The 21,259-nt window shown below is 36.5% G+C and overlaps 2 protein-coding genes across 3 annotated transcripts in view; both read left to right on the forward strand.

Annotated features, from left to right (window-relative positions):
* Positions 1-21,259, forward strand: part of Slc2a2 (solute carrier family 2 member 2) — a 37,612-nt gene that overhangs the window by 9,186 nt on the left and 7,167 nt on the right. For both annotated transcript variants that reach the window (XM_015494272.2, XM_015494270.2), the window contains 6 exons: positions 259-512; positions 5,358-5,482; positions 7,525-7,640; positions 8,763-8,925; positions 9,426-9,613; positions 12,023-12,127. In XM_015494272.2, coding sequence (XP_015349758.1) covers positions 259-512; positions 5,358-5,482; positions 7,525-7,640; positions 8,763-8,925; positions 9,426-9,613; positions 12,023-12,127 — 951 coding nt within the window. The remainder of the gene's footprint in view (positions 1-258; positions 513-5,357; positions 5,483-7,524; positions 7,641-8,762; positions 8,926-9,425; positions 9,614-12,022; positions 12,128-21,259) is intronic.
* On the forward strand, positions 17,817-19,545 carry LOC107149488 (heterogeneous nuclear ribonucleoprotein A3-like). The gene is given in 2 exon segments (XM_048814304.1): positions 17,817-18,709; positions 18,711-19,545. Coding segments are annotated over 2 exon segments (1,326 nt in total). The 5' UTR covers positions 17,817-17,831; the 3' UTR covers positions 19,159-19,545.

The raw sequence follows: 21,259 nt of genomic DNA on the forward strand, positions 1-21,259 counted from the left end.
TGGGGGAGGTGGGGGGGTGGATATGCACCTTCAGGACTCTAGTCACCAGGTACCATGCCTCCTTCACTCATCTATCTGTCCCTGCCTGGTTCCTGGTGGCCTCTGTTTTATAAGGTATGATCAACGTAAATACATCTATCCATGTTTATTAATGGAATGGTCCTGTTTAAATACCTAATATTTTAATGAAAAAAATCAAACAAAGTATATAGAATGTTTAAAATATTGAATTAACTTTTCTTTATTTTATTTTCTCAGATAATAATATCCCATTATAGACATGTCTTGGGGATTCCACTGGATGACCGAAAGGCTACCAACAACTATGCTGTCAACAGCACAGAAGCACTGCCCACAGTCACATACCCAGCGAACCTAGTACCAGCTGGGGAAGAGGCTATGGCATCTGCTGGCCTAATCACCATGCTCTGGTCCCTGTCTGTGTCCAGCTTTGCAGTTGGTGGAATGATTGCATCATTTTTTGGTGGATGGCTTGGGGACAAGCTTGGAAGGTGGGCATAAATTCATAAATATGTAAAAATGCAAAAACTTTAGTATCTTGGAGGTGTTAGAATTTTTTTTTTGAAAGATGCCATCTTTCTTTTTATGGAGTAGTTTTAGAGTTGTTTTCTCAACTCATAAACATATGAAGCAGGTCAGTGTTAGACCAAATCAGCAGACAATGTTCCTGCAATTATCTAGTTAATTATGTAGTCAAAATAGCAAAAGTCAATTTATTGTGTATTTCTAGATAACTACTTTGATACTCTGGCTTTGTAAGTTATAGAACATACTAGAAAACCATTGCATAATGGTTACCTCGGGAACTTAGAAGAAGAGCTTAAACTGGATTTTTTTTTTAAACTGGGAATTGAATCCAGGGGGTGGTCAATCACTGAGCCATATTCTCAGCACCACCAGTCTCCCTTTCAAATTTTGAGACAGGGTCTTGATAAGTTGCTTAGGGCTTCACTCAGTTGCTGCGGCTGGCCTTGAACTTGCCATCTCTTTGCCACCGCCTCCCAAGTCTTTGGGATTACAGGCACGCATCACCACGTCCAGCCTAGATGTGAATCTTTAAACTGAGAGTCCATTGTATGCTTCACCAAATCATATCATTTCTCAAACATCAGTTTTTTCATTTGTAAATTAGAACTTGGCTTTTGGTTTAGTCAAGTCCTAAGGTCAAGTCAACATTCCTGATTCCCAGTAACCCTGTGTACTTGGCATGCGTTTCGAGCTGCTGCTTTGGCTACTGCTATCTCAAAGTCTGGACCCGAGTGAAGCAAGATGGAACATTTCTCAATTCTGGCTTCTATTAGACATTTTGCATGGAAAATATCTGTGAAACTCCTTTACCCTCAAGCTTCACTGAGACAGAGGATATACTATAGCTGCTGGGGTTTTCCTACCATATAGGAAGGAAATAAGATTAGAAAATCAAATGATATTTCTTTAGCTTTATTTCCTGCTCTTTGAGCCCATATTTTGTGTATTAATTATCTTTTATTCTTATAATAAAAATAATGCACAGATCAGGAGGCTGAGGCAGGAGGATCACAAGTTTAAAGCCAGCCTCAGCAAATTAGTGAGGCCCTAAGCAACTTAGCAAGACCCTGTTTCTAAATAAAAATATTTTTTAAAGGGCTGGGAATGTAGCTCAAGCACCCTTGGGTCAATCTCCAATACCAAAATAATAATAATAATAGTAATAATAATACACGCCAAATTTGGAAAATTTAGGAAGTGCAAAAACTTCTAAAGGTATAAATAAAAATATAGATGACTAACTTAATAATTCTGAATTACAAATTATTTAGTATTTCTAATTTTGCTACTATAAATTAGAGTCTTTAGTTTTCTAGTTATTTAATTGTGATGATTTCTTCCTCTTACACTAGAATTTTATATAATAACACTGTAAGACATTTTCTCAAGTAAAGGGCATCATGGTAACTCAAGTTTTATTGCTTAAATTGGAGTCTCCTTCAATTTCTTACATTTTTATCAATGTACTGGTATTTGGTTGAAAACAGATTATGTACACAACAGAATAAATAAATTGCCTTTCATCATTTAAAAAATGCTAAAAATTAGCCGGGGCACAGTGGCACATGCCTGTAATCCCAGGGACTTGGGAGGTTTCGGCAAAGAGGATTGTAAATTCAAGGCCAACCTCAGTAACTTAGTGAGGCCTTGTCTCAAAAGAAAAAAATAGAAGATAAAAAGGTCTGGGGATGTAGCTCAAATGATAAGACCCCTGGGTTCAATTCCCAATACCACACACACACACACACAAAAGTAAGAGTCATTTTAAATTGCATCAGATTGGCTTAAACAGTAAATGGAGAATTTTCTAGATTATTTATAAGTCAAATCAAACTGAGCAAAATTAAATTTTAAAATATGAACAAATCAATTGGAGCTACTTCCCATTCCTAAAGGAAAAATTAAACCCTTCCTATATTCAGAGATGAGATTCTCACAGGCCTAGTGACTTACCCTGAAACATGTAACTAGTGGCCTAGCAATAAAGCCAGGATGCATATCCTCTGAAGCCAAGATTTAGCATCAACAATAGTCATAACCATATCAAATGACCATTTATTAAATAACCTATTATAAGGAAATTGAAACTTCTTCCAGCACAATAAAAAAAATCATCTTCCTTGAAAAACAGTCATGAATCTCATAAATTCAACTTAAAAATTAAGATAAAAGAGTTCAGTATCTCTTGTGAAAGTTTTTTGTTCCCCCTGGGGAAAGTCACTGAGAAATGACATGAATAAAAGTGTTGCTAGGATGATTTCTCTACTAGTTAAAAGTAAGTAAATAAAAATGTATTCCTTCCATTATAGCTTAAAAAAAAAAAGTTTTTCCCTGAAACTGTGTAGTAGTCAATAGACCAACATTTTATAGACTGGGTTTGCAAGGTCAATTTTTCCAAAGACTGTGCACTTACCTTTTAAGTAGGAGAAAAGTGTTTTGGGCAAGACATGGTCTATGCAATCCACACTACCATAGTCAAGGGAGGCATACACAGCAAACAGAACTCATAGGGCAGGAGGGATAGCTCCAAGGTAGAGTGCTTGCTATGTCCGGGAGCCTGGGCTCAGTCCCCAGCATCACACACACGCACGCACACACACACACACACACACACACACAGGAATTTATTAAATTGCAGCATCATTAACCCTTGGTGTTGCACAGATCAGGTTCAGCTCTGTCACTTAATATTAGTATGAAGATGACCAAGTTGCTTAGGTTCTCTAAGACCGTTTTCTACCATCTGCAACATGGGATGGGGGAATATATACCTACTTCATGGCATTATTATGAGGATTAAATGAGAAGGAATATAAAAGATTTGGCCCGATGCCTCACATATAGTCATCAGGCAACAAATGTGGCCTTATTTTGATGATGATAATAAAGACAATTATGACAATACAAGAATGATGATGATGATGACATTCATAAGAATGAAACCAACACTAACAGGGGTATTCAGAGCAAGAGCTTAAAAAAAAAATACACTTAGGAAGAATTAAGTTTCTTTCTCCCTGATTCAATCACTGCATGTATTTTTGTGATTTTCATATGATTATTTTTGAAATTATTTTCATTTATTTTTGGCCATTTCTTACATCTGAATAGAAATTAAAAATCATTTATATTGTATTTTGTGTTCCAGCAACCACTGTTTGCAGTTAGGAAGAGAAACAGTCTGATATCAAAAATCTTCTCAGGACTTTATTGGTTTTACTTTTTGTCTTTTTTCCCTCCTAACAGAGTGGACTATAAGCTAGCTGCTAATAATTTCTTAGGGTTAATTGGTGAATTTGCATGCTCTCTGTCCTTGTGAAAAGAAAAATCATTTCACAGTAGTCTAGCAGAGAAAAAAACACCCTTTAACTATTTTTCTACGTGGCAGCTCAGGGACCGGCAAGTTCTTTTTAACTGTTCCCTATCTTTGGATAGTTAATAATTTCCTTATATTAATTTCCTATTGCTGTTGTAATTAATTACCACCAACTTGATGACTTAAAACAACACAAAATAATTTTCTTACAGTTTTGGAGGTCAGAAGTCCAAAATCAGTTTCACTTGGCTAAAGTCATGATATCAATTGGGATGGTTTCTTCTGGAGGCTCGGAGAGGAGAGAATTTCTTCCTCTCCTTTTTCCAGTTTGCAGTGGCCCCTTCCTCCATCTTAGAAGTGCATCAATTCAATCTCCACTTCTATCACATCATCTTCTCTTCTGCCTTCCTCTTATGAGGTCACTTGTGATTACATTGTTGGGTTCACCTGGATAATCAGACACTCTCCCTATGTCAAGATACGTCATCATATTTGCAAAATCCCTTTTGCCACATAAGGTATCATTTACAGAATCTGAGGATTGAGACTTGAACTCTTGAGGGACATTATTCAGCCTATCACATAGTTGTTGGGAAATCATTTCACTATGAGATTTTTAAAGTTTTACTCTCTAGAAAATAATGTGTTTAGTGTTAAAGATATTTGCTTAGAAAAGGCCAACCTATCAGAGTTTGAAACAATGAAATAGAATACAGCAAGGTGCTTACATATCTTCATGGCAAAAACATTTTTATACTGACCAGTCAGATTCTTTTATTTACTTTGGCTATTTAACTTTGAACAAGGTTTTTGTGCGATTTTTGTATGATTATTTTTGAAAGTGATGTTTTTGTTGCCGTTGTCAGCTTTATAACACATTTGACCTTGGTTGACATTAATTCATGGATTCTGGAAACATGCTGGTGTACAGTGTTAAAATGAGGATAATTATAACTATAATTATGATAAGCTTTAAAAAGTATGTTTTAGTTATCAAAATAATTTATACTAAAGGAAATTTGACTTTGAAAGTTCCTCTTCAATCTACATCAACTGAAACCTTTACATTGAAAGAAAACAAAAAGAAAGAAACAAGTTATAGATTACAACCACAAAATTGAATTCATCTATCACCAGATAATTATTCCTTAAAACAATCAATTTCTGGAAAACTTAGTTAACTGTTTGGAAAAGTGTCAAAAGTATTATCTTAAATCAAACTAGTCACCATTGTGAGTGAATCATCTCTATCAAAATGTGGAGTTTAAGTGTATAAAACCCAGGTTGTCTCATCATAAATATTACTTTTGTTAACACGTTGGTCCACAGATGAGTCAAAGTAACAATACTGGTTTAAGATTTCTGAACTAGCATTTATGGCAAAATTAAAATAATTGAACTCAGGTAAAAAAAATCTCAACAAGCTCTGGAAGCCAATAACTTTATTAAGTTTTGATGCCTAATTTGTAATTCTGGCTTTATGAAATTTCAGAATCAAGGCCTTGATGGTAGCAAACATTCTCTCATTAGCTGGAGCTCTTTTGATGGGGTTTTCCAAATTGGGACCATCTCATATTCTTATAATTGCAGGAAGAAGCATATCAGGACTCTACTGTGGTAAGTGACAAAAACACATATATACATCTTTTCTGAAAATCACTGTGCAGCACATGTGTTAACTTGCAGGGACATTTTTGAGCTTAGGGTTAAGTCACAGAGGGAAAGACAATTGCATAAAGTTAGGTCCTGAGTTGTGAGTTTTGGACCAGTAAATGGGAATTGTGATGTTATCTTAGGATCCTGTACACCGCAATAGCAGCATCTTTAGTTGTCTGATCTCAGACAAATTGTTTAACTCTGACTCTTAGTTCCTTCATCTGTGAAATGAAGAGAATGAAAGTATCTACCCTACAGGATAATTGTGAGAATACATGTAAAACACTAATCATGGAATCTGATATACAAAAACTGCTGTTATTACTTTTGTGGTGCAGTAAACAGTGGAAGACTGCTGCACTCAGACCCCCAGTGCTGACCTGTGATCTACCTGGCTGTCTCTGTTTCTCATACCTGACCAGACCTAGACACCTGTACCCATCTCTTTAACCATACACCCCAGCCCTGTCTGATCCCAAGCATGGCTGAGTGAAGCATTAAAGAGGTGGTGTCTTTAGGGAGAGGGAATCAGGCAAAAGCAGCAGCAAAGTTCATAAATCTCCTCCCAGGAACTTCATGTCTGAATATGGGAATCACTAGTTTTTGGATACAGCTTTCCAAATGTCCAGAAGCAACAAATTAGCAGAGATTTGAACAAAGGCAGGAACATTCACTCACTAAAACAGACAAATATTTAATTTCTCAAGGCCAGTGGATCCTTAATTCTGATGGTTCTGGGCTGATGTTTTAACCTATTCTCACAAACTGGAGTTACCCTTCAATGCACTAATACCAAGCATGGCAGGGAAGGAATGATGAGGGCACAGAATTTGTATGTAAAGTATTTCTAATATTCTGACTGTTAATGTTGCTAAAATTTATAGGAAATATAATTTGACTTCAGATTCATATTATTTCAGACTTGTGAACTTAGCTGTATCATTTTGATCTTGAGATATAGTATTAGATATTATGGAAAGATAGTACAACCTCAAATGTTTTTTTTTCCTTATTGAAGCTGAATAGGCAGCATGTTATAGTCACATGTAAAATTCTCCAGAAGTTCAGATGCCATATCAGATATTCAAATATTCACTGGAGATATTAAGAGTTTGGAGCATTAAATATGCACATTGAAAATAGTTGCCAAAGCATCTTTCACACAGAGACCATCCACTTCCATTTGATAATCAGTAGGCAACCTCTAAGAGATTGCCTTCTGACAGATCTTAATTTTTACTGCAATCAGCCAATGGCTGGATGGGTATGCCACCTTTTCAACATGACTGATCAAATTTTTCATATTCCTTTACAGCACAAAAGTCTTTTTTCAAATAAAATCTTTTCTGAAGCCTAATACGTAGAGGGAATAAAGGAGCTGGGTTGCTCTGACAACTGGGGGAAGAGTCCTTGAGTTCCTTAACTCTTCCAACTCTTCCACCTACCTCTCCACCCCAACAGGGACCTTGCCATACTTCCACATTGTGGAGATTGGTAGTTCTCATGCTAACCCTCCATACCATGGGATCTTGGCACATCATTTCTCACCTCCATTGTGAGGGTGGCGTGTTGGTGTCCTAGTTTCCTTTAATTCCATGAGTCTATTAAGAATATTATTTAAACATTCTTCAGTCTCTTTTCTCAAGAGAACTTCAGGCACTATGATGTAAACTAAACATTAAGGTAGGTTTTTTTTTTTTTTTTTTTGAAAACTGAGACAACACCATGAAGAATTGCAAAATACATGACCAAGCATTTCTTTCTAACAGTATTTTCAACTGCACCTTCATCATAAGGTGGTATACAACCTTCATTGATAAGGTTGTATTAACAAATTTGTTTTGCATGAATTGTGTCTTTGGCTGAAGACAAGGGCCCTTCATCCCAAGGGATGCAGGAAGGGAGTTTCAGTCTGGATATTGGGTGTACTTAGACCAAATATCATTGTTACTGCAATGTTCCTGGGTGTACTTTAACATTTGTTATATTCATGTTTCATGCAGGGTTAATCTCAGGGCTGGTTCCAATGTATATTGGTGAAATTGCTCCAACCACGCTCAGGGGTGCTCTTGGCACTTTTCACCAGCTAGCCATTGTCACGGGCATACTTATTAGTCAGGTAAAAACTCCTCATCCTCCACTTTACTCATCCTCTTCTTCACCCACTTCTCCTTTCCTTTCTATTTCCATGGTAGACTAGCACAGAGGAAGATAATGATAATAATTATTATTATTGTAATTATAGCAGCAGATTAATTATTTAGGTATAACTAACAGCAATAGTGAAAATGGTACAGAAACAGGCGTTTTAGCTCAAAGTTAAACTATTACCACTTCTGACTTTTCTCCTTAAAAGTTGTTTGGTGGGATTGGCACTAGAATTGAAACTTCCAATACTATTCAGGAATTAAGTTATTTGATTTAGATTTCAAAAAATAGGAAACTTCATGTTTTTGACTGCATGGGTTTCCTTTGTTTTGATCATCTTTCTTGGAAACCTAGCATGCAAATGATGATTACAGGAGCTCTTGTTCCGATGGTTCTTTCCTTCCCTTCTACCCTATGGCCTCAGAGGGAGTTTTAGAACCTCATATTTAATCATCCAGAAAGATCTCTGAAATAGGATTCATAAAGCTGATTTTCGCTAAGCAATTGTTCTATCTATAATAGAATAAAGGAGCTGGGTTGCTGAATAATCTAAGCAATTTAAAAAGAAATATTTTCTTCTTTTTTGTACATTCTTTTTTTTAAGAATTTAACCTTTATTTTTTATTTATTTGTTTTTATGTGGTGCTGAGAATTGAACCCAATGCCTCACACATGCTCAGAAAGCATTCTACCACTGATCTACAATCCCAGCCCCAAGAAATATTTTCTAAAAAAAAACTTTGGAACAAGGCCCCAAAATTATGTATGATTTTAATACAGTATTTTTCCATCTGGTTGCCTAGAGACTATAGCCATATGTTGCTTTAGATATCAAATGTATTTTTTAAAAGTTGGGTTGATTCCCAACCTAAATGTGTAAATGAAGTTAATACAAACAAGCCCAGTTGAATTATTTGCCAAGTAAATTGTCCCTATTTTGGTTAAGATTAGATGTAATGGTTTCCAACTTGTGCTTACATGAACCAGGACTGTTAGGGATTACTACTGAATAGCCAATGTGTTTTTTCAACAAATTGTAGAAGGCAGATGCAGAGCATTGTGTAGCTGATAAGTTTCTTCCTTATCCTCTCAGATTGTTGGCCTTGAGTTTATCCTGGGCAATCATGATCTATGGCACATCCTGCTTGGCCTGTCTGCTGTGCGGGCCCTCCTCCAGTTTCTGCTACTCTTCTTCTGTCCAGAAAGCCCCAGATATCTTTATATCACGTTGGAAGAAGAAGCAAAAGCAAAGCAAAGTGAGTATGTAGATGTTTTTTCTTTCTTTCTATTGTTTTTGAAATACCAGCTTTCTATTGTTTTTGAAACACCAAACAGTGTGTATGAATGGTTGCTAGCAAAATTATTAACAGGGACTTCCAAATGAAGTCAGTAATTACATGTAATAAGAATGTGCAAAATCACTTTGATAGGACTGGTGTGTGCTATATCACACCTGTAAGCATGCACTAAAGCCCACAAAAGGGACTTAACCAGAGACTTCCAAAAGACTGCCTAGATTTATGCTTTTATGATAATGAGGATCATAGTTTTCTGTCAAAAGATGAAGCCAAATGTTCTGCCTTTTTACATCAAAGAGCAGGATTTAATTTAACAAAAGAGAATTTCCAACCCCCATGCTATAAAGTAATAGAATGGGACATGCAGAACTATAGCTGTTTCATGAACACAGTAAAAATAAATTAATTTTTGTTTTGATCTGAGTGAGTTGTTTCAACTTGATAATTTGGGGGAACAGGCTTAAAAAGACTCAGAGGAAGTGATGATGTCACCAAAGACATAAATGAGATGAAAAAAGAAAAAGAAGAAGCATCAAGTGAGCAGAAAGTCTCCATAATTCAGCTCTTCACTGATTCTAGCTACAGACAGCCTATCATTGTGTCATTGATGCTGCATGCGGCTCAGCAATTTTCTGGAATCAATGGGGTAAGTTGAGAATATCTTCTAAATTTAAGAACACAAAGCGAACTAAGAAGGAAAGAGGTTAAAGTTTAAATAACTAAAGGATGCTTTAAAACATTGACATCAAGTGTTACTACATAGCTATCAAGTGTTACTACAACAGAAAATTAAGTGAAAATTTTCTTTTCTAAAATAGGTTGCAATTCTTTAAAATATCAGTACTCAATGGTGATTTATTTCTATTAAGATGAGACAAAAAGGCAAAAGTCATAGTAAATGCAATGAGAGAAAAGGAGAATAATCATCATTTCCAAAGGGGGAAGGTCCCTAAATTACAAGAGGCTTCCAGAGGTGAGAATGAAATTTAGGATTTTTGATAGTGAGGGAAAAAGGGAGTCCATGGTTCTTTTTATTTAAATGAAGGATGCCAGATAGCTAGATGCAAAGAACAGTTTCTTGCCATCAAGAAACTTTTTTATTTGTGAAGACAGCCTATAAAAATAAACAATAGAATGAGTTGGCATAATATTGATGAGTGAGGGTAGTAGATAAGATGTGATTGAAAAATATGGTAGTATCAAACTTTTAGGTTCTGATTTTAAACCCTTTACTGTTACACTGTGTGCATGTATAAATATGTTACAGTGAATCCCACTACTATGTATAGTTATAATGTGCTGATAAAAAATACACAAAGAAACCCTTGTATCATGCAGACTAAATTAACCACTAGAAGAAAAATGTAAGGGGGCCGAGGTTTTGGCTCAGCGGTAAAGTGCTTGCCTGGTATGTGTGAGGCACGTTCGATTCTCAGCACTGCATATAAATAAGTAAAATAAAGATCCATTGACAACTAAAAAGTACTTTAAAAAGAAAAAGAAAAATGTAAGCACTTGTTAAGAAATTAGATAAAGAAAATCACATGCCCTCATCTATTGATATTAAATTATGTGGATTAGGTTTCTATCACTAGTGAGCCAATCCCAGATCCACAAGAGACAATTTAGGGGTACTAATGGATGGTCAGAGTCTTGGAGGAGACAAAGAAAGTAATTCTTATCTGTTGAAGTAAAAGGATACCTGAGATGAACCTCACTTCATAAACCAATATTTCTTTCATATAGTCTCTAGTAAGATATCTTGATGTTTACCTGTGTACAACTTTGGAACTCACAGACCAAATTCATATCCCCTGTCTCAGTTCTGCCTGTATATCCACTAGACAATACTTAATCTTTCTGAACTTCCTGGTTCATCTTCCATCCCAGGATCTTAACTTAAAGAGGTATTGAGAAAATGTTGGCCCTGAGGCTGTGGAGCAGCCTAAAAATAGTAGGATAGTAGTATAGCCACTGCTCACTGAACAGTCTGCACAGTTCTCCTGCATTAGTCCTCTCTGCAGGAGGAACGAGAAACAGGACATGTTGAGTGGGGGAAACGTGACAGAGGAATAACACAATGATCTAAAAGACTATTAGAAGTATATAAACATAACTAAATTTTTTTAAAAAAACCTATTGGGCTGTGAAATTGATTTCTCCATTCCTACTGAGATTAGTGGGAAATTCTGGATTAATCATAAAAGACAGAACTCTCCCACATTATGATGAGCACATAAAACTGTCCTAACTTCTTTTGAAAATTGTTTGGCCATTTGTACCAAAGCTGAGCATATGCATACCCTAAGGTCCAGCAATTGTCTATTCATAGGTATGATTACATATTTCACCAAAAGGACTGTTAGACTGTTTAAAGCAACACTATTCATAATCACCCTTAGTGCCTAAATATTCATCAGGAGTGGATTGAATAACCAAATTGTGGTGTGCTAATACAACAAAATTCTATAGAGTAATGATATGAACAGTCTGCAAATATGACAATAAGGTAACTCATAAAGGTAACTGTGAACAAAAGAAGGCAGACAAAAAAATAGTACATATTATGTGGTTCCATCATCAAGTACAAAACTAGGCAAACTTTATCTATAACGTTAGATGATGGGAGAGTGATTTCTTCAGGACAGTGGATGAGGGAACAAATAGGGAGTTTCTGCAGAGTGTGCAATGATTCATTTCCAGATCTAAGAGCTGGTTATACAGGTGTGACCCATTCATTAAAACTAATTCAGTTGTACACTTATGTGTGTTTTTATATGTGTTATACTTTAACAAAAAGTCTACAAATTTAAAAAATAGTAGCAAAGTTTTCTAACTGTAAATGTAAGGAGAACTTTTAAGCAATCAAAAGCTTTAAATGCTAAAGGAAGTCTGTTATCTACTCTGGAAAGAGAGGGTGGAGAAAATCTTTAGGAAGTTCTAGGGACTATGGTTCTAGAGGAACATGGAAAAACAAATAACCTAAAATATTTCTTGCCTTAAAGACATGAGTGTGAGACTTCCTGATTAAGGCCAAACTGTTTGTACTTTGCAGATATTCTACTACTCAACCAGCATTTTTCAGACAGCTGGAATCAGCAAACCTGTTTATGCAACCATTGGAGTTGGTGCCATCAACCTGGTTTTCACTGTTTTCTCTGTAAGTCGATACCCTAGATAAACACTGCTTGTTTTCTAGTCCAGAAATGGAGGGAAAAACTTGTGATATAAAAGTGATCAATGATTTCTGTCCACGTGCAGTGGGTATGTAGAATTAAATGGGTCATGCAAAAAGTCCTCTCTGTAAATAAGCCAACTATTGCACTACCAATAGGCTTAACTGAGAATGTGAATCACTGGCTCACCCCACTTCTGGGATGCCATTCAATTAACTCTTAGTGAAAGAATAACTTACTGGGAGGCACAGAGGAAATTCCGTTCGTTCCTTCTTCATCGCTTTATACTTAAACCCCTTGGACTGGCTGGCAGCTTGTCATTTCTATCAATATGTATAGTCAGTATGCATAGTTTACCCAGGATCCTCTCCTTCCATGTTTGAAATACTTTTTCCATCATGATGTCTTGGGGAGAACATTTAAAAATAATAGACAAGTTACTCTCAGATATCTTGGCCTCTAAGCAGAATTCAGCAAACTTGGGAAATTCCTATGATGTTAAGTCACTGGACAGAAGTTCTAGGTAATTCCCAAGGAAGTAGCTTCTGGTGATGCATTAGAGGTTTATATGTGCTTTAGAGGGTGGGGTAGAAGTATAAAACTAGAAGTGTTATTGATCCTTTTGCAACTACTACAAAAAAAGAGGTCATATGTTCTTCTTAAAACCAAATATTGCATATAAGGAATGATTCAACATCTTGACGACAATATTTAACATAATCTAAAAGATAAAATAAGTAAACAACAAAGACAAAAACTTCCAGCTAATATAATTCACTCTAAAGTGAGGATAATTTGGCCCATTTTAATATTTGAATAAAAAATATTAAAAATAAATGTGCTTGGGCCAGGGTTGTGGCTCAGTGGTAGAGCACTTGCCCAGCATGCGTGAGGCACTGGGTTCGATCTCCCGCACCACATAAAAAATAAATAAAACAAAGGTATTAAAAAATGTGCTTTTCTGTGTCAGTCATAATACTATACTCCACTTATTTTAGATACTTGTTTTTCATTCTTTGAATATGAACTTTCAACTATTACCTTGGGGTGGTCAATAAATTACAGCCTGGTTATCTAGACCAAAAAGCAGGTTTGTCTAGACCACATTGAACAGTGCTTAACCTTGGAATGAGAAGGAAGAACAAATAGCAACAGAACACCAGGGATTCTGTAGAAATAACTCAGAGATAATACCTGCTCAGGCCAAGAGGCCACTCTCAAAGAAGGTCTGTTACTGGGATGGAATGCAAGGGACTACATGCCCTTTTTGTCTCCTGGAATAATATTTTTTATAGATACTGCTGTATCATCTTTTCACAATATGAAGATTATTATTCAAACACTTGTGACCAATAAGATTTTCTATATAAAGTATTGAGTTGCCAAGACTGAATAACCCAAAATTTGAAAAAAAAACTAGAGAGGAACACTTTTTTTTTACTATTATTAATTTTTTTGGAATTTATATATGACAGTAGAATGCATTATAATTCTTATTACACATATAGAGCACAAAGTTTTCATATCTGTGGTTGTATACAAATTATATTCACACCATCCGTGTCTTCATACATGTACCTTGGATAATAACGTCCATCACATTCCACCATCATTTCTAACCCAATGCCCCCTCCTTTCCCCTCCAAGCCCTCTGCCCTATCTAGAGTTTGTCTATTCCTCCCATGCTCCCCCTGCCAACCCCACTATGAATCAGCCTCCTTATATCAGAAGAAAATATTCAGCATTTGGTTTTTTGGGGTAGGCCAATTTCAATTAGCATTATATTCTCAAACTGCATCCATTTACCTGCAAATATCATTATTTTATTCTCTTTAAATGCTGAGTAATATTCCATTGTGTATATATGCCACATTTTTAAAATTCATTCATCTGCTGAAGAGCATCTAGGTTGGTTCCACAGTTTAGCTATTGTGAATTGTGCTGCTGTAAACATTGATGTGGCCGTGTCCCTGTAGTATGCTATCTTTAAGTCCTTTGGATATAGACTGATCAAATGGTGGTTACATTCCCAGTTTTCCAAGGAATCTCCATACTGCTTTCTGTATTGGCTGCACCAATTTACAGTCCCACCAGCAGTGTATGAGTGTACCTTTTCCCTCACATCCTCATCAACACTTATTGTTGTTTGTCTTCATAATAGCTGCCATTCTGACTGGGTGAATGAAATCTTAGAGTAGTTTTGATTTGCATTTCTCTAATTGCTAGAGATGTTGAACATTTTTTCATATATTTGTTGATTGATTGTATATCATCTTTTGGGAAGTGTCTGTTCAGGTCCTGGGCCAATTATTGATTGGGTTATTTGTTTGTTTTTGTTTTGTTTTTGTTTTTGTTTTTGGTGCTTAGCTTTTTGAGTTCTTTATATACCCTAGAGATTAGTGTTCTATCTGATGTGTGAGGGATAAAGATTTGCTCCTAAGATGTCGGCTCTCTATTCACCTCACAGATTGTTTCATTTGCTGAGAAGAAACTTTTTAGTTTGAATCCATCCCATTTATTAATTTTTTATTTTAATTCTTATGCTTTAGGAGTCTTATTAAGGAAGTTGGGGCCTAATTCCACGTGATGGAGATTAGGACCTACTTTTTTTTCTATTAGATGAAGGGTCTCTGGTTTTATTCCTAGGTCCTTGATCCTCTTTAAGTTTAGTGCATGGTGAGAGAAATGGGTTTAAATTCATTTTATTGCATATGGATTTCCAGTTTTCCCAGCACCATTTGTTAAAGAGGCTATCTTTTCTCTTATGTATGTTTTTGGCACCTTCATCTAATTTAAGATAACTGTAGTTATGTGGGTTAGTCTCTGTGTCCTCTATTCTGTACCATTGGTCTACCAGTCTGTTTTGGTGCCAATCCCGTGTTGTTTTTGTTACTACTGCTCTGTAGTATAGTTTAAGGTCTGATAGTGATGCCACCTACTTCCCTCTTCCTGCTAAGAATTGCTTTAGCTATTCTGGGTCTCCTATTTTTCCAGATGAATTTCTTGACTGCTTTTTCTATTTCTATGAGGAATGTCTTTGGGATTTTGACTGAAATTGCATTAAATCTGTATAGTGCTTTTGATAGTATGGTAATTTTGAAAATATTAATTCTGCCTATACAAGAGCAAGGTAGATCTTTCCATCTTCTAAGGTCTTCTTTGATTTCTTTCTTTAGGGCTCTGTAGTTTTCATTATATAGATCTTTCATCTCTTTCATTAAGTTGATTCCCAAGTTGTTGTTGTTGTTTTTGAGGCTATTGTAAATGGGGTAGTTTTCCTCGTTTCCCTTTCTGCAAGTTTGTCACTGATATATAGAAATGCATTTGATTTACAGGTGTTGATTTTATATCCTGCTACATTGCTGAATTTATTTATTAATTCTAGAAGTTTTCTGGTGGAACATTTTGGGTCTTCTAGGTATAGAATCATATCATTGGCAAGTACTGCTAGTTTGAGTTCCTCTTTTCCTATGTGTATCCCTTTAATTTCTTTCGTCTGTCTAATTGCTCTGGCCAGTGTTTCAAGAACTATGTTAAATAGAAGTGGTGAAAGAGGGCATCTCTGTCTTGTTCCAGTTTTTAGAGGGAATGATTTCAATTTTTCTCCATTTAGAATGATGTTGGCCTGGGGTAAGATAGCCTTTATGATGTTGAAATATGGTCCTATTATCCCTAGTGTTTCTTGTGTTTTGAGCGTGAAGTGGTGCTGTATTTTGTCAAATGCTTTTTCTGCATCTATTGAGATGACCATATGATCTATTGAGATGATCATATGATTGATCATATGATTGATGTGATGAATTACATTTATTGATTTCCATATGTTGAACCAACTTTGCATCCCTGGGATGAATCCCATTTGATTGTGGTGCACTATCTATTTGAAATGTTTTTATTTTCAATTTGCCAGAATTTTATTGAGAATTTTTGCATCTATGTTCATTAGATATATTGATCTGAAGTTTTCTTTTTTTGATGTGTCTTTACCTGGTTTTGGAATCAGGATGACATAGGCCTTACAGAATGAGTTTGGAAATGCTGCCTCTTTTTCTATTTCCTAATATAAATTGAAGAGTATTGGTATTGGTTCTTCTTTAAAGGTCTTGTAGAACTTGGCTGTGCATCCATCCGGTCCTGGGCTTTTCTTGGTTGGTAGGCTTCTGATGGTATCTTCTATTTCGTCGCTTGAAATTGATCTGTTTATATAGTGCATATCATCCTGATTCAATTTGGGCAAATCATATACTCTAGAAATTTGTCAATGCCTTCTATATTTTCTGTTTTATTGGAGTACAAGTTTTCAAAATAATTTCTAATTATCTTCTGTATTTTTGTAGTGTCCGTTGTGATATTTCCTTTTTCATCCAGTATGTTAATAATTTGAGTTTTCTCTCTCCTTCTCTTCCTTAGCATGGATAGCATGGTTTGTCGATTTTATTTATTTTTTTCAAAGAATCAACTTTTTGTTCTATCAATTTTTTCAATTGTTTGTTTCAATTTTACTGATTTCAGCTCCGATTTTAATTATTTCCAGTCTTCTACTGCTTTGGGTGTAGATTTGTTCTTTTTCCAGCTTTGAGATGTAATGTTAACTTTTTGTAATGTTGACTTTTTCTTCTTTTAAGGAATGAATTCCATGCAATGAACTTTCCGCTTAGAACTACCTTCATAGTGTCCCAGAGATTTTGATAAGTTGTATCTGTGTTCTCATTCACCTCTAATTTTTTTTAATCTCCTCCCTGATATCTTCTGCAACCCCTTGTTCATTCAGTAGCATATTATTTAGTCTCCAGGTGCTGGAGTAGCTTTTATTTCTTATTTTATCATTGATTTCTAATTTCATTCCATTATGATCTCATAGAATGCAGGGTAGTATCTCTACTTTTTTATATTTGCTAATAGTTGCTTTGTGGCATAGTATATGGTCTGTTCTAGAGAAGGATCCATGTGCTGCTGAGAAGAAAATATATTCACTCGTTGAAGGATGAAATATTCTATATATGTCAGTTAAGTCTATGTTATTGATTGTATTATTGAGTTCTATAGTTTCTTTGTTCAGCTTTTGTTTGGAAGACCTATCCAGTGGTGAAAGAGGTGTGTTAAAGTCACCCAGAATTATTGTGTTGTGGTCAATTTGGTTCTTGAAATTGAGAAAAGTTTGATTAATGTAGATGCTCCATTGTTTGGGGCATATATTTATAATTGTCAAGTCTTGGTGTCTGGTATGGTTCCCTTGAGCAGTATGTAGTGTCTTTCTTTATCCCTTTTTATTAACTTTAATTTTATTTGATATGAGGATGGAAACCCCTATTTGCTTCCCCAGTCCATGAGTGGGGAAATGAAGGATACAATAAACACTATGATACAATATACACTATGAGTGGTATGATTTTTCTCAACCCTTCACCTTCAGTCTGTGGATGTCATTTCCTATGAGTCTCTTGGAGGCAGCATATTGTTGGGTCTTTTTTTTTTTGATCCAATCTGCTAGTCTGTCTTTTGATTGGTGAATTTAGGCCATTAATATTCAGGGTTATTATAGAGACATGATTTGTATTCCCAACCATTTTTGGTATTTATCGTGACTTGGTTTCCTCCTCTGATTAGATTTTCCTTTAGTGTAATACCTCCCTCTGCTGATTTTCATCATTGTTTTTCATTTCCTCTTGGTGGAATATTTTGCTGAGGATGTTCTGTAGTGCAGGCTTTCTAGTTGTAAATTCTTTTGACTTTGGTTTATTATGGAAGATTTTTATTTCATCATCAAATCTAAAGCTTAATTTTGCTGGATATAAGATTTTTGGGGCCACATTGACATTGATCCGCTGCCGCGTTGCGAAATGGCGCATTGGCCCGCAATGGCCACCGCCTCGCTGCGCCGCTGAGAAGGAGTGCGGGATTGGAGGAGCAGTCAGGAGGCGGCCCGGTAGAAATGCCGCAGATGGCTTCGAGGGCCACGATCCAAAGGAACCAGAGCAATTGAGGAAGCTGTTTATTGGTGGTCTGAGCTTTGAAACTACAGATGATAGTTTAAGAGAACATTTTGAGAAATGGGGCACACTCACAGATTGTGTGGTAATGAGAGACCCCCAAACCAAACGTTCCAGGGGCTTTGGTTTTGTGACTTACTCTTGTGTTGAAGAGGTGGATGCAGCAATGTGTGCTCGGCCACACGAGGTTGATGGGCGTGTAGTGGAACCAAAGAGAGCTGTTTCTAGAGAGGATTCGGTAAAGCCTGGTGCCCATCTAACAGTGAAGAAAATTTTTGTTGGTGGTATTAAAGAAGATACAGAAGAATATAATTTGAGAGATTACTTTGAAAAGTATGGCAAGATTGAAACCATAGAAGTTATGGAAGATAGACAGAGTGGGAAAAAGAGAGGATTTGCTTTTGTAACATTTGATGATCATGATACAGTTGACAAAATTGTTGTTCAGAAATACCACACTATTAATGGGCATAATTGTAAAGTGAAAAAGGCCCTTTCTAAACAAGAGATGCAGTCTGCTGGATCACAAAGAGGTCGTGGAGGTGGATCTGGCAACTTTATGGGTCGTGGAGGAAACTGGAGGTGGTGGAGGTAACTTTGGCAGTGGTGGAAACTTTGGTGGAAGAGGAGGCTATGGTGGTGGAGGTGGTGGCAGCAGAGGTAGTTATGGAGGAGGTGATGGTGGATATAATGGATTTGGAGGTGATGGTGGCAACTATGGTGGTGGTCCTGGTTATAGTAGTAGAGGAGGTTATGGTGGTGGTGGACCAGGATATGGAAACCAAGGTGGTGGATATGGTGGTGGAGGAGGATATGATGGTTACAATGAAGGAGGAAATTTTGGTGGTGGTAACTATGGTGGTGGTGGGAACTATAATGACTTTGGAAATTACAGTGGACAACAGCAATCAAATTATGGACCCATGAAGGGGGGCAGTTTTGGTGGAAGAAGCTCTGGCAGTCCCTATGGTGGTGGTTATGGATCTGGTGGTGGAAGTGGTGGATATGGTAGCAGAAGGTTTTAAAAACAGCAGAAAAGGGCTACAGTTCTTAGCAGGAGAGAGAGCGAGGAGTTGTCAGGAAAGCTGCAGGTTACTTTGAGACAGTCGTCCCAAATGCATTAGAGGAACTGTAAAAATCTGCCACAGAAGGAACGATGATCCATAGTCAGAAAAGTTACTGCAGCTTAAACAGGAAACCCTTCTTGTTCAGGACTGTCATAGCCACAGTTTGCAAAAAGTGCAGCTATTGATTAATGCAATGTAGTGTCAATTAGATGTACATTCCTGAGGTCTTTTATCTGTTGTAGCTTTGTCTTTTTTCTTTTTCTTTTCATTACATCAGGTATATTGCCCTGTAAATTGTGGTAGTGGTACCAGGAATAAAAAATTAAGGAATTTTTAACTTTTCAATATTTGTGTAGTTCAGTTTTTCTACATTTTAGTACAGAAACTTTAACAAAATGCAGTTTTGAAGGTGTTTCCTTGTGAGTTAACAGTAAAGAAGATCATTGTTAATTACTATTTTGTATGAATTTTGCTAAAGTTAACTGTAAAGAAACACCTGCTGACTTGCAGTTTAAGGGGAATCTATTCTCCCCATTTCCAAACCATGATATGAATGGGCGCTGACATGTGGAGAGAATAGATATTTGTATGTTTGAAATGTGTGTTTTAGATAAATAGGATTGGGTATTTAAATTAGCGTATTTGTGAATTTAATAGCACTAAGATTATCTTCAAATGAGAAATCTCAAAATTCAAAAAAAAAAAAAGATTTTTGGTTGGCATCCATTTTATTTCAAGAGCTATATGTTGTTCCATGATCTCCTGGTTTTTGAGGGTCTGGGTAGAAAAATCTGCTGAGATACAAATTGATCTCCCCCATATGTGATCTGATTCCTCTCTCTTGTGGCTTTTAAGAATCTATCCTTATTCTGTATGCTAGGCGTTTTCATTATGGTGTAGGTTGTAATTTTGTACATTTGGTGTTCTGTAAGCCTCTTGTATTAGGTTTTCCAATTCATTCTTCATGCGTGGGGAATTTTCTGCTATTATCTCATTGAAGAGATTGTGCATTCCTTTGGTTTGAAACTCTGTGCCTTCCTCTATCCCAATAACTCTTAGATTTATCTTCTGATGCTGTCCCATAATTCTTGGATGTTCTGTTCATGATTTCTTACTATCTTCACTGTGTGATCAACTTTATTTTCCAGATTGTATACTTTGTCTTCGTTATCTGACATTCTTTCTTCCAAGTGATCTAGTCTGTTGGTTATGCTTTCTATTGAGTTTTTTATTTGGTTTATTGTAACCTTCATTTCAAGTATTTCTGACTGGTATTTTTTCAGAGTTTCTAACTCTTTCTTGAAGTAATCTTTTGCTACCTGTATTTGCTCTCTTATCTCTTTGTTGGTGTGATCAATTTTTGACTGTACTTGCTCATTTAGGTTATTCTTTAATTCACAGATCATTTTAATTATGAACCTTCTGGATTCCTTCTCTGACATTTCATCAACTTCTCTGTCCATGGGTTCTGTTATTGTAGTATCCTGGTTTGTTGGGGAACTTTCCTCCCTTGTTTTTTTGTATTGTCTATGTGTCTTCCTTTCTTGCAGTGTGGATTTGAGATTTTACAGTTTCTACTCTATATTCTTGTAGTATCTGTGCATATTGTCTGTACCTCACTTTGATGTTGGGCTTCCAGACCCTGTTGGTATCCCTCAGCGTATGCTACTGCAACTAAAGGTGGTGGCAGCAATAGCCAAAGTAACTCAAGATAATAGTGGAGGTGCCCCAAGATGACACAATGACTTACAGAGATGGGGCTGAAAGGGTCTGCCTTACACTCTCTTTGGGATGCCTGCTCTGAGGCGCAGCTGTGTCTAGGACCTTTCTGTTGTGGAAAAGGTAGGGGCTACTGCATGGGGTAGTCTATGGAGATGACTGCAGTGTCCCAAGATGAAAGTGAGTTAGGCTTGGGCTCCCAGGTGGTGGTGGGGAAGAACTCTGACTTGCCCGGCAAGTCAAGTCAGTCCAGTCAGTCCGTGAGGGAAGATCTGGTCTGGGCCTGATCTCCTGTGTTAGTCTGCTGGTTGGAAGGTGTGGTCCTGTGCTGGAGGCTGGG

This window comes from Marmota marmota, unplaced genomic scaffold (genome assembly GCF_001458135.2).
Source record: "Marmota marmota marmota unplaced genomic scaffold, marMar, whole genome shotgun sequence".
NCBI lineage: Eukaryota > Metazoa > Chordata > Mammalia > Rodentia > Sciuridae > Marmota > Marmota marmota.